Source organism: Apodemus sylvaticus, chromosome 3 (genome assembly GCF_947179515.1).
Source record: "Apodemus sylvaticus chromosome 3, mApoSyl1.1, whole genome shotgun sequence".
Taxonomy (NCBI): domain Eukaryota; kingdom Metazoa; phylum Chordata; class Mammalia; order Rodentia; family Muridae; genus Apodemus; species Apodemus sylvaticus.
The window spans coordinates 101967263-101979962 of NC_067474.1; the positions used below are offsets into that span (position 1 = coordinate 101967263).

General features: G+C 52.6%; 3 protein-coding genes across 3 annotated transcripts; all 3 read left to right on the forward strand.

Moving 5' to 3' along the window:
• Positions 1 to 1050: 1050 nt before the first annotated feature.
• On the forward strand, positions 1051 to 1921 carry LOC127680937 (interferon alpha-6-like). The gene has a single exon (XM_052176749.1). The coding sequence runs from the start codon at positions 1140 to 1142 to the stop codon at positions 1671 to 1673; it is 534 nt and encodes a 177-aa protein (XP_052032709.1). The 5' UTR covers positions 1051 to 1139; the 3' UTR covers positions 1674 to 1921.
• Positions 1922 to 5085: 3164 nt separating this feature from the next.
• Positions 5086 to 6339, forward strand: LOC127680936 (interferon alpha-6-like). The gene has a single exon (XM_052176748.1). The coding sequence runs from the start codon at positions 5558 to 5560 to the stop codon at positions 6089 to 6091; it is 534 nt and encodes a 177-aa protein (XP_052032708.1). The 5' UTR covers positions 5086 to 5557; the 3' UTR covers positions 6092 to 6339.
• A 3463-nt stretch (positions 6340 to 9802) lies between these two features.
• On the forward strand, positions 9803 to 10712 carry LOC127680938 (interferon alpha-6-like). The gene has a single exon (XM_052176751.1). The coding sequence runs from the start codon at positions 9956 to 9958 to the stop codon at positions 10487 to 10489; it is 534 nt and encodes a 177-aa protein (XP_052032711.1). The 5' UTR covers positions 9803 to 9955; the 3' UTR covers positions 10490 to 10712.
• The last annotated feature ends 1988 nt before the right edge of the window (positions 10713 to 12700 follow it).

A 12700-nucleotide genomic window follows, 5' to 3' on the forward strand; every position in this document is an offset into this window, starting at 1 on the left:
TGACATTAAAGTACATAAGGTAGTGTGGGGCTTCTGGGCAATCAAAAGAAAACCTCTGGAAAAGCCTAGATACCTAGTCAAATAAATACTCAAAGGAAGCTGCTGCAAAGAAGAAGACAACATTTGAATTCAGAATGGGAGAGAAAACGTGTGTTTATTTACAGAGGGAAGGTAGATGTCAAAAGGAGCAGAGACAGGCACACTGCACTGAAGTACTGAGGGGCTGAGCCGGAGGCCATCTTCCAGAAGATGCCCTTTTGGTGTGGGTGAGGTTTGAGCAAAGGAAACAGGGAGGAGGAACCAGCCAGGAGGAGGGCCATCTTCCTGGCTGAGGTCCAATTTGGCACTGGTCAGCAGAGCTCCTGAGAGGAGAGGGCAAGACTGCCCTGTCCCCTCTCTGGAAGTCTCTTCCTGTCGGGGACCAGTTCTCCTCTTTGCCAAGTCCACTTTCTTTTTCTCCTCTCCTGCCCTGATAGCTGGAAGGGTCTGGAAACCCAAACACACCCAGATACACAAAAAATGAAACCAAAGGAAAGGAAAGGGGAGAAGACAACAGGAGAGGAGAGGAGAGGAGAGCAGGGGAGAGGAGAGGAGAGGAGAGGAGAGGAGAGGAGAGGAGAGGAGAGGAGAAGAGAGGAGAGGATGGGGGTAAGAGAGGAGAGGGGAAGGGAGAGGAGAGGAGAGGAAAAGAAAACCAAAGGAAAACTAACCAAGCAAAACTGCTGCTCTCCGGTCTGTGGATCCTTCAAGGTTTCCCCAAAATATGTCCTCTGGCCAACAAGTTCCTTCTGGGTTAGATGGGTTAGATTTTCAGGCCACCACCAATCTGCCGAATTCCTGCAGTCCCTACAGTCCAGTAGGTGAAGGAGGCCGAGAGAGGGGCAGGGGACCCTCAATCCCTGTCCGGAGTTGCTTGAGGAGTGGCCAAATGGCCTCCGCTGGAGTCAGCTCTGCTGCCGGCGCGCGCTCTCTCTGCTGCTCCCAGACTAGGAAGGAACCTCACCAGCAGGGCACAGTCAGCCAGAGCCTGAGAGCTCAGAGTGAACTATTAAAGCAGCACAAACTTCAGGCTCAATGGGAAGGCGGCCTTGGTCTCGCGCTCCCCCTGCGGGCGACATCCGCAATCGTTCTGCTTCAGCATGCTGCCTGGACATCTATTCCTGGTGGGAGGAGCTATGCTGAGCCTCAGCACAGCCAGCTCACTTGATTGGGGTAAACCTTGGAGCCTGAGCCTGCAGCACCAAGAAACCATGAGCTTCTTGGCAGAGTTGAAAACCGTGCAGGCTCACCAGTGCCTGCGGGACAGAACCAATTTCCGATGTCCCTGGAAGAAAGGACCTCTCATCACTCAGGTGAAGCTGCAAGAAGCCACCAGTTGCTACTCCCAGGTGCTCAGGCAGGTCCTCCACCTCTTTGGCACAGAGGCCAGCAGAGCTGCCTGGCCAGAGAGGGCGCTTGATCAGTTCCTAACTAGCCTGTGGAGTGAGCTGGGAGTGCTGGAGAGAGCAAGAGAGCAGGGCCAGTCCTGTCCACTGCGTTTCGCCCTGGCCATCCGCATCTACTTCCTTGGGTTCTTCCGCTATCTGAAGGGAAAGGCACACAGCCCTTGTTCCTGGGAGATGGTCAGAGTACAACTGCAAGTGGACCTCTCAGCATTCCCACTGTCTGCGTGAAGGAGCCTCAAGAAGAGGAGAAGCTCCCTGCAGGAATGTCTGCTCTCCTCCCTTTCTGGATTCAAAGCAGACACTTGGATTGGGTTTTCGATTGGGATTAGGCACCAGGTGAAACGGGTCTGCATCGAAAAAGAACACGGAGTCTTTATGTCTTTCCCGGCTGTGCCCCCAAGAATCATATCGGGCACCATACCTAGTGAATGTTTGAAAGCAAAGTTGTATGTGTGCATTTCACTGTGTCTCTGAATAAAGGGGTGATTTCAGGTTTTCCTCACACGTTTCAATTGCAGACGGGAGATTTGCAAAGGGCCACGGGTGTTGGAAATTGTGCATTTTTGCAGCCATGGTCTTTCAGGCTGGAGTGTGTTATAGCCATTATTTTGTGGTCACACGTTCTAGCTGCTCCCTGCTGTAAGCTGGGAACTCAAGACACTCACTCTGCAGCCAGAAGGCTGCCTAGGCTTCGCTCATTGAGAGGGCCCTAGGAAAGGATGTGAGCCCCTGCATGCGTGCTGGCATGGCTCTCCTGCAACTCTAGAAAGTAAGGATTGGGCCTTCTGGGTCCCTTCTGTGTACTTTGCACACATTGTGGAGGACGCAATGTGAGCTCAACTTGAAGAAGAAGATTCATAGGAGATGACCTGTTTTCAAGTTTTGGGCTGCTCTGTGACTTCGGAAGAAGCAGGGCCTTGACCAGACATAGGGGGAGCTCCTAGATGAAGTGTTGGGGAGAGTGTGGGGAGGAGGCATGGGCACAGAGGGCTCTGAGGGGCTTCGAGCCCCAGGAAGGCGAGGAAGGCCTCTCATGCACAAGATGGAGTCAGAGGGCACCAAATGACCAAGGAGCCTTTCCTTCCCCTCCAGCGCCTTCCTCAGGGAGCCACAGGTGGGATGACAGGGTTGAGGTGGAGGTTCTCTGCCATCACAGGTCAGAAGTTCTGCTACAGGCCCACACACACACATTCATTCAGGCCCTCTTCCAGTCTGCAGTGGACAGTCTCCTGCTGCTTTCTGTGAGATACATTTCAGCCAGACCCCCAGGTTCCCCATTCCAATCCATCCACCCCAAGAAAGCAGAGTTGCCAGGACAGGACACTGGGTTGACATCCACCAACACATCTTGGTGAGTCTGTTCACTATGAGCAAGCTTCTCTAGAAGTTCCTTCCTGCTGAAGGCTTCTGCACACAAAAGTCTTCCTCCTGTCCACTGGTTCCACTTTAGGCTGTGCCAGCACGATGGAGTGTGGCCCAGTGCAGAAACAGAAGCCTTGCCTTTGATCCTGCTTACTGCCTTTGTGTTCCCGACTGGAGCGTGATGCTGAGCTGCAGCACAGCCAGCTCACTAGACAGGGCCACATCTCCGAGCCTGGGCCGAGCCCACGGGGAGACCCTGCGCTTATTAGGATACTTGAAAAGTGTGCCTCCTCACCAGTGCCTGGGGAACAGAACCTAGTTCCTAAGTCCCTGGAAGAAGGGAGTTCTCACCAAGTGAAGCAGAGAGAAGCTCTCTACTGCTCTGCCCTGATGCTCGTGCGGGGCTGCCTCCTCTTTGGCACAGAAGACAGCAGAGCTGTCTGGACAGAGAAGGTGCTCAGGCACCTCCTCACTAGTCTGGTGAGGGCCCTGCCAGGGCCACAGGGAGTCAGCAGAGCATGATCAGTCCTGTCTACCAACATCTGCCAGGGTCACATTTACCTACATCCTAGGAAGCTTCCAGCCCTTTCTCCTGGGACGTTGTAAAAGCAGAAATGACACTAGCCTTTTCTTCTATTCCCAGTGCCCCGGTACAGTAGATCCAGGGGGAGCAGAAGCTCCCTGCACTCAGGAGTCTCTGTGATAGGAAAGCACACTCCCTAACTCAACTCAAAGCAGACAGGCTGATTCCAGATGCAGCACCAGAAGGAAGGGCTCTCAGTCGAAATAGAAGGCAGGATTAAATGATGTTTCTTATGGTTGGTCCTGTTTCTTTTCTTTTGTTTTGTAACATCTTCTCGTCATACTTCTATCACAGTCAGCAGGCCACACCAGCTGAAGCAGCAGAGAATCTCATCAGGGCTGAACAGAAATTCCTGGAGCCTGAAGCATGATGGGAAAAGTTTGAGGCCACTGAGCTAAAGCCATTTGGCTGCTGAAAACATCTAACACCACTTGGGAGCATCTACCCTCCTCTGATTATTCAGTTCCGGGGGTCTGCGTGTGGGGTGGGAGATGCAGGAGTCCTTTAATTGATCAAAAGGCTGTATCAGCACTGGACCCGGGAGGACACCTCTCCTCTATGGTTTTATGTCCATTTCCCAGTCGGGAAGACCACACTACACTTTGCTGCCTTCCCCCTGAGCTGCTCTGAACTCCAATAGGCCAGCACCCATGGCCATTGTTATAGGCTTCTCACCCATGGCATCTTCTTCCCTCTCCACCTTCCTCTCTCTCCTGGACCTCTACCCCTGCCTGTGTCTCTTCTGTCCATCTGTTGGCTGTGGGCAACAAGTTTATTTAAGCAAGAGCATTAAATGGAGAAGTTAGGATTTAGGTCTCTCTCTCTCTCTCTCTCTCTCTCTCTCTCTCTCTCTCTCTCTCTCTCTCTCTCTCTCTCTCTTGCACAGGCACTTTCTCTTGATCTTGTGAACATCCCTGCACTGGGTGTAAGTAGTCATCACAACAATAATCCTGGAAAGATCAAACCCCAAAGAGGAGTCACCTTAGACATCTTTCTGAAGTTTCCAGAAGAGAAGGAATGACATTAAAGTACATAAGGTAGTGTGGGGCTTCTGGGCAATCAAAAGAAAACCTCTGGAAAAGCCTAGATACCTAGTCAAATAAATACTCAAAGGAAGCTGCTGCAAAGAAGAAGACAACATTTGAATTCAGAATGGGAGAGAAAACGTGTGTTTATTTACAGAGGGAAGGTAGATGTCAAAAGGAGCAGAGACAGGCACACTGCACTGAAGTACTGAGGGGCTGAGCCGGAGGCCATCTTCCAGAAGATGCCCTTTTGGTGTGGGTGAGGTTTGAGCAAAGGAAACAGGGTGGAGGAACCAGCCAGGAGGAGGGCCATCTTCCTGGCTGAGGTCCAATTTGGCACTGGTCATCAGAGCTCCTGAGAGGAGAGGGCAAGACTGCTCTGTCCCCTCTCTGGAAGTCTCTTCCTGTCGGGGACCAGTTCTCCTCTTTGCCAAGTCCACTTTCTTTTTCTCCTCTCCTGCCCTGATAGCTGGAAGGGTCTGGAAACCCAAGCACACCCAGATACACAAAAAATGAAACCAAAGGAAAGGAAAGGGGAGAAGACAACAGGAGAGGAGAGGAGAGGAGAGCAGGGGAGAGGAGAGGAGAGGAGAGGAGAGGAGAGGAGAGGAGAGGAGAGGAGAGGAGAGGAGAAGAGAGGAGAGGATGGGGGTAAGAGAGGAGAGGGGAAGGGAGAGGAGAGGAGAGGAAAAGAAAACCAAAGGAAAACTAACCAAGCAAAACTGCTGCTCTCCGGTCTGTGGAGCCTTCAAGGTTTCCCCAAAATATGTCCTCTGGCCAACAAGTTCCTTCTGGGTTAGATGGGTTAGATTTTCAGGCCACCACCAATCTGCCGAATTCCTGCAGTCCCTACAGTCCAGTAGGTGAAGGAGGCCGAGAGAGGGGCAGGGGACCCTCAATCCCTGTCCGGAGTTGCTTGAGGAGTGGCCAAATGGCCTCCGCTGGAGTCAGCTCTGCTGCTGGCGCGCGCTCTCTCTGCTGCTCCCAGACTAGGAAGGAACCTCACCAGCAGGGCACAGTCAGCCAGAGCCCGAGAGCTCAGAGTGAACTATTAAAGCAGCACAAACTTCAGGCTCAATGGGAAGGCGGCCTTGGTCTCGCGCTCCCCCTGCGGGCGACATCCGCAATCGTTCTGCTTCAGCATGCTGCCTGGACATCTATTCCTGGTGGGAGGAGCTATGCTGAGCCTCAGCACAGCCAGCTCACTTGATTGGGGTAAACCTTGGAGCCTGAGCCTGCAGCACCAAGAAACCATGAGCTTCTTGGCAGAGTTGAAAACCGTGCAGGCTCACCAGTGCCTGCGGGACAGAACCAATTTCCGATGTCCCTGGAAGAAAGGACCTCTCATCACTCAGGTGAAGCTGCAAGAAGCCACCAGTTGCTACTCCCAGGTGCTCAGGCAGGTCCTCCACCTCTTTGGCACAGAGGCCAGAAGAGCTGCCTGGCCAGAGAGGGCGCTTGATCAGTTCCTAACTAGCCTGTGGAGTGAGCTGGGAGTGCTGGAGAGAGCAAGAGAGCAGGGCCAGTCCTGTCCACTGCGTTTCGCCCTGGCCATCCGCATCTACTTCCTTGGGTTCTTCCGCTATCTGAAGGGAAAGGCACACAGCCCTTGTTCCTGGGAGATGGTCAGAGTACAACTGCAAGTGGACCTCTCAGCATTCCCACTGTCTGCGTGAAGGAGCCTCAAGAAGAGGAGAAGCTCCCTGCAGGAATGTCTGCTCTCCTCCCTTTCTGGATTCAAAGCAGACACTTGGATTGGGTTTTCGATTGGGATTAGGCACCAGGTGAAACGGGTCTGCATCGAAAAAGAACACGGAGTCTTTATGTCTTTCCCGGCTGTGCCCCCAAGAATCATATCGGGCACCATACCTAGTGAATGTTTGAAAGCAAAGTTGTATGTGTGCATTTCACTGTGTCTCTGAATAAAGGGGTGATTTCAGGTTTTCCTCACACGTTTCAATTGCAGACGGGAGATTTGCAAAGGGCCACGGGTGTTGGAAATTGTGCATTTTTGCAGCCATGGTCTTTCAGGCTGGAGTGTGTTATAGCCATTATTTTGTGGTCACACGTTCTAGCTGCTCCCTGCTGTAAGCTGGGAACTCAAGACACTCACTCTGCAGCCAGAAGGCTGCCTAGGCTTCGCTCATTGAGAGGGCCCTAGGAAAGGATGTGAGCCCCTGCATGCGTGCTGGCATGGCTCTCCTGCAACTCTAGAAAGTAAGGATTGGGCCTTCTGGGTCCCTTCTGTGTACTTTGCACACATTGTGGAGGACGCAATGTGAGCTCAACTTGAAGAAGAAGATTCATAGGAGATGACCTGTTTTCAAGTTTTGGGCTGCTCTGTGACTTCGGAAGAAGCAGGGCCTTGACCAGACATAGGGGGAGCTCCTAGATGAAGTGTTGGGGAGAGTGTGGGGAGGAGGCATGGGCACAGAGGGCTCTGAGGGGCTTCGAGCCCCAGGAAGGCGAGGAAGGCCTCTCATGCACAAGATGGAGTCAGAGGGCACCAAATGACCAAGGAGCCTTTCCTTCCCCTCCAGCGCCTTCCTCAGGGAGCCACAGGTGGGATGACAGGGTTGAGGTGGAGGTTCTCTGCCATCACAGGTCAGAAGTTCTGCTACAGGCCCACACACACACATTCATTCAGGCCCTCTTCCAGTCTGCAGTGGACAGTCTCCTGCTGCTTTCTGTGAGATACATTTCAGCCAGACCCCCAGGTTCCCCATTCCAATCCATCCACCCAAGGAAAGCAGAATTGCCAGGACAGGACACTAGGTTGACGTCCACCAACACATCTTGGTGAGTCTGTTCACTATGAGCAAGCTTCTCTAGAAGTTCCTTCCTGCTGAAGGCTTCTGCACACAAAAGTCTTCCTCCTGTCCACTGGTTCCACTTTAGGCTGTGCCAGCACGATGGAGTGTGGCCCAGTGCAGAAACAGAAGCCTTGCCTTTGATCCTGCTTACTGCCTTTGTGTTCCCGACTGGAGCGTGATGCTGAGCTGCAGCACAGCCAGCTCACTAGACAGGGCCACATCTCCGAGCCTGGGCCGAGCCCACGGGGAGACCCTGCGCTTATTAGGATACTTGAAAAGTGTGCCTCCTCACCAGTGCCTGGGGAACAGAACCTAGTTCCTAAGTCCCTGGAAGAAGGGAGTTCTCACCAAGTGAAGCAGAGAGAAGCTCTCTACTGCTCTGCCCTGATGCTCGTGCGGGGCTGCCTCCTCTTTGGCACAGAAGACAGCAGAGCTGTCTGGACAGAGAAGGTGCTCAGGCACCTCCTCACTAGTCTGGTGAGGGCCCTGCCAGGGCCACAGGGAGTCAGCAGAGCATGATCAGTCCTGTCTACCAACATCTGCCAGGGTCACATTTACCTACATCCTAGGAAGCTTCCAGCCCTTGCTCCTGGGACGTTGTAAAAGCAGAAATGACACTAGCCTTTTCTTCTATTCCCAGTGCCCCGGTACAGTAGATCCAGGGGGAGCAGAAGCTCCCTGCACTCAGGAGTCTCTGTGATAGGAAAGCACACTCCCTAACTCAACTCAAAGCAGACAGGCTGATTCCAGATGCAGCACCAGAAGGAAGGGCTCTCAGTCGAAATAGAAGGCAGGATTAAATGATGTTTCTTATGGTTGGTCCTGTTTCTTTTCTTTTGTTTTGTAACATCTTCTCGTCATACTTCTATCACAGTCAGCAGGCCACACCAGCTGAAGCAGCAGAGAATCTCATCAGGGCTGAACAGAAATTCCTGGAGCCTGAAGCATGATGGGAAAAGTTTGAGGCCACTGAGCTAAAGCCATTTGGCTGCTGAAAACATCTAACACCACTTGGGAGCATCTACCCTCCTCTGATTATTCAGTTCCGGGGGTCTGCGTGTGGGGTGGGAGATGCAGGAGTCCTTTAATTGATCAAAAGGCTGTATCAGCACTGGACCCGGGAGGACACCTCTCCTCTATGGTTTTATGTCCATTTCCCAGTCGGGAAGACCACACTACACTTTGCTGCCTTCCCCCTGAGCTGCTCTGAACTCCAATAGGCCAGCACCCATGGCCATTGTTATAGGCTTCTCACCCATGGGATCTTCTTCCTTCTCCACCTTCCTCTCTCTCCTGGACCTCTACCCCTGCCTGTGTCTCTTCTGTCCATCTGTTGGCTGTGGGCAACAAGTTTATTTAAGCAAGAGCATTAAATGGAGAAGTTAGGATTTAGGTCTCTCTCTCTCTCTCTCTCTCTCTCTCTCTCTCTCTCTCTCTCTCTCTCTCTTTTGCACAGGCACTTTCTCTTGATCTTGTGAACATCCCTGCACTGGGTGTAAGTAGTCATCACAACAATAATCCTGGAAAGATCAAACCCCAAAGAGGAGTCACCTTAGACATCTTTCTGAAGTTTCCAGAAGAGAAGGAATGACATTAAAGTACATAAGGTAGTGTGGGGCTTCTGGGCAATCAAAAGAAAACCTCTGGAAAAGCCTAGATACCTAGTCAAATAAATACTCAAAGGAAGCTGCTGCAAAGAAGAAGACAACATTTGAATTCAGAATGGGAGAGAAAACGTGTGTTTATTTACAGAGGGAAGGTAGATGTCAAAAGGAGCAGAGACAGGCACACTGCACTGAAGTACTGAGGGGCTGAGCCGGAGGCCATCTTCCAGAAGATGCCCTTTTGGTGTGGGTGAGGTTTGAGCAAAGGAAACAGGGAGGAGGAACCAGCCAGGAGGAGGGCCATCTTCCTGGCTGAGGTCCAATTTGGCACTGGTCAGCAGAGCTCCTGAGAGGAGAGGGCAAGACTGCCCTGTCCCCTCTCTGGAAGTCTCTTCCTGTCGGGGACCAGTTCTCCTCTTTGCCAAGTCCACTTTCTTTTTCTCCTCTCCTGCCCTGATAGCTGGAAGGGTCTGGAAACCCAAACACACCCAGATACACAAAAAATGAAACCAAAGGAAAGGAAAGGGGAGAAGACAACAGGAGAGGAGAGGAGAGGAGAGCAGGGGAGAGGAGAGGAGAGGAGAGGAGAGGAGAGGAGAGGAGAGGAGAGGAGAAGAGAGGAGAGGATGGGGGTAAGAGAGGAGAGGGGAAGGGAGAGGAGAGGAGAGGAAAAGAAAACCAAAGGAAAACTAACCAAGCAAAACTGCTGCTCTCCGGTCTGTGGAGCCTTCAAGGTTTCCCCAAAATATGTCCTCTGGCCAACAAGTTCCTTCTGGGTTAGATGGGTTAGATTTTCAGGCCACCACCAATCTGCCGAATTCCTGCAGTCCCTACAGTCCAGTAGGTGAAGGAGGCCGAGAGAGAGGCAGGGGACCCTCAATCCCTGTCCGGAGTTGCTTGAGGAGTGGCCAAATGGCCTCCGCTGGAGTCAGCTCTGCTGCTGGCGCGCGCTCTCTCTGCTGCTCCCAGACTAGGAAGGAACCTCACCAGCAGGGCACAGTCAGCCAGAGCCCGAGAGCTCAGAGTGAACTATTAAAGCAGCACAAACTTCAGGCTCAATGGGAAGGCGGCCTTGGTCTCGCGCTCCCCCTGCGGGCGACATCCGCAATCGTTCTGCTTCAGCATGCTGCCTGGACATCTATTCCTGGTGGGAGGAGCTATGCTGAGCCTCAGCACAGCCAGCTCACTTGATTGGGGTAAACCTTGGAGCCTGAGCCTGCAGCACCAAGAAACCATGAGCTTCTTGGCAGAGTTGAAAACCGTGCAGGCTCACCAGTGCCTGCGGGACAGAACCAATTTCCGATGTCCCTGGAAGAAAGGACCTCTCATCACTCAGGTGAAGCTGCAAGAAGCCACCAGTTGCTACTCCCAGGTGCTCAGGCAGGTCCTCCACCTCTTTGGCACAGAGGCCAGCAGAGCTGCCTGGCCAGAGAGGGCGCTTGATCAGTTCCTAACTAGCCTGTGGAGTGAGCTGGGAGTGCTGGAGAGAGCAAGAGAGCAGGGCCAGTCCTGTCCACTGCGTTTCGCCCTGGCCATCCGCATCTACTTCCTTGGGTTCTTCCGCTATCTGAAGGGAAAGGCACACAGCCCTTGTTCCTGGGAGATGGTCAGAGTACAACTGCAAGTGGACCTCTCAGCATTCCCACTGTCTGCGTGAAGGAGCCTCAAGAAGAGGAGAAGCTCCCTGCAGGAATGTCTGCTCTCCTCCCTTTCTGGATTCAAAGCAGACACTTGGATTGGGTTTTCGATTGGGATTAGGCACCAGGTGAAACGGGTCTGCATCGAAAAAGAACACGGAGTCTTTATGTCTTTCCCGGCTGTGCCCCCAAGAATCATATCGGGCACCATACCTAGTGAATGTTTGAAAGCAAAGTTGTATGTGTGCATTTTACTGTGTCTCTGAATAAAGGGGTGATTTCAGGTTTTCCTCACACGTTTCAATTGCAGACGGGAGATTTGCAAAGGGCCACGGGTGTTGGAAATTGTGCATTTTTGCAGCCATGGTCTTTTAGGCTGGAGTGTGTTATAGCCATTATTTTGTGGTCACACGTTCTAGCTGCTCCCTGCTGTAAGCTGGGAACTCAAGACACTCACTCTGCAGCCAGAAGGCTGCCTAGGCTTCGCTCATTGAGAGGGCCCTAGGAAAGGATGTGAGCCCCTGCATGCGTGCTGGCATGGCTCTCCTGCAACTCTAGAAAGTAAGGATTGGGCCTTCTGGGTCCCTTCTGTGTACTTTGCACACATTGTGGAGGACGCAATGTGAGCTCAACTTGAAGAAGAAGATTCATAGGAGATGACCTGTTTTCAAGTTTTGGGCTGCTCTGTGACTTCGGAAGAAGCAGGGCCTTGACCAGACATAGGGGGAGCTCCTAGATGAAGTGTTGGGGAGAGTGTGGGGAGGAGGCATGGGCACAGAGGGCTCTGAGGGGCTTCGAGCCCCAGGAAGGCGAGGAAGGCCTCTCATGCACAAGATGGAGTCAGAGGGCACCAAATGACCAAGGAGCCTTTCCTTCCCCTCCAGCGCCTTCCTCAGGGAGCCACAGGTGGGATGACAGGGTTGAGGTGGAGGTTCTCTGCCATCACAGGTCAGAAGTTCTGCTACAGGCCCACACACACACATTCATTCAGGCCCTCTTCCAGTCTGCAGTGGACAGTCTCCTGCTGCTTTCTGTGAGATACATTTCAGCCAGACCCCCAGGTTCCCCATTCCAATCCATCCACCCCAAGAAAGCAGAGTTGCCAGGACAGGACACTGGGTTGACATCCACCAACACATCTTGGTGAGTCTGTTCACTATGAGCAAGCTTCTCTAGAAGTTCCTTCCTGCTGAAGGCTTCTGCACACAAAAGTCTTCCTCCTGTCCACTGGTTCCACTTTAGGCTGTGCCAGCAAGATGGAGTGTGGCCCAGTGCAGAAACAGAAGCCTTGCCTTTGATCCTGACTGAGGGTGATGCTGAGCTGCAGCACAGCCAGCTCACTATTCAGGGGCACATCTCTGAGCCTGGGCCGAGCCCACGGGGAGATCCTGCCCTTATTAGGATCGTTGAAAAGTGTGCCTCCTCACCAGTGCCTGGGGAACAGAACCTATTTCCTAAGTCCCTGGAAGAAGGGAGTTCTCACCAAGTGAAGCAGAGAGAAGCTCTCTACTGCTCGGCCTGATACTTGGGCAGTGCCGACTCCTATTTGGCACAGAGGACAGCAGAGCTGTCTGTCCAGAGAAGGTGCTCAGGCACCTCCTCACTGGTCTGATGAGGGCCCTGCCAAGACCAAAGGGAGTCAGCAGAGCATGATCAGTCCTGTCCACCAACTTCTGCCAGGGTCACATTTATCTACTTCTGAGGAAGCTTCCAGTGTCTGAAGGAAAAGTGACACAGTCCTTGCTCCTGGGACGTTGTAAAAGCAGAAATGACACTAGCCTTTTCTTCTATTCCCAGTGCCCAGGTACAGTAGATCCAGGGGGAGCAGAAGCTCCCTGCAGTCAGGGGTCTCTGTGATAGGAAAGCACACTCCCTAACTCAACTCAAAGCAGACAGGCAGGTTCCAGATGCAGCACCAGATAGAAGGGCTCTCAGTCAAATTAGACGTCAGGATTACATGATGCTTCTTTTGTTCGGGCCTGTTTCTTTTGTTTTGTTTTATAATTGCTTCTTGCTAAACTTCCTTCACAGTCAACAGGCCACACCAGCTGAAGCAGCAGAGAATCTCATCAGGGCTGAACAGAAACTCCTGGAACCTGAAGCCCGATGGGAAAAGTTTGAGGCCACTGAGCTAAAGAGATTTGGTTGCTGAAAACATCTAACACAACTTGGGAGCATCGGCCCTCCTCTGATTATTCAGTTCCGGGAGTCTGGGTGTGGGGTGGGAGATG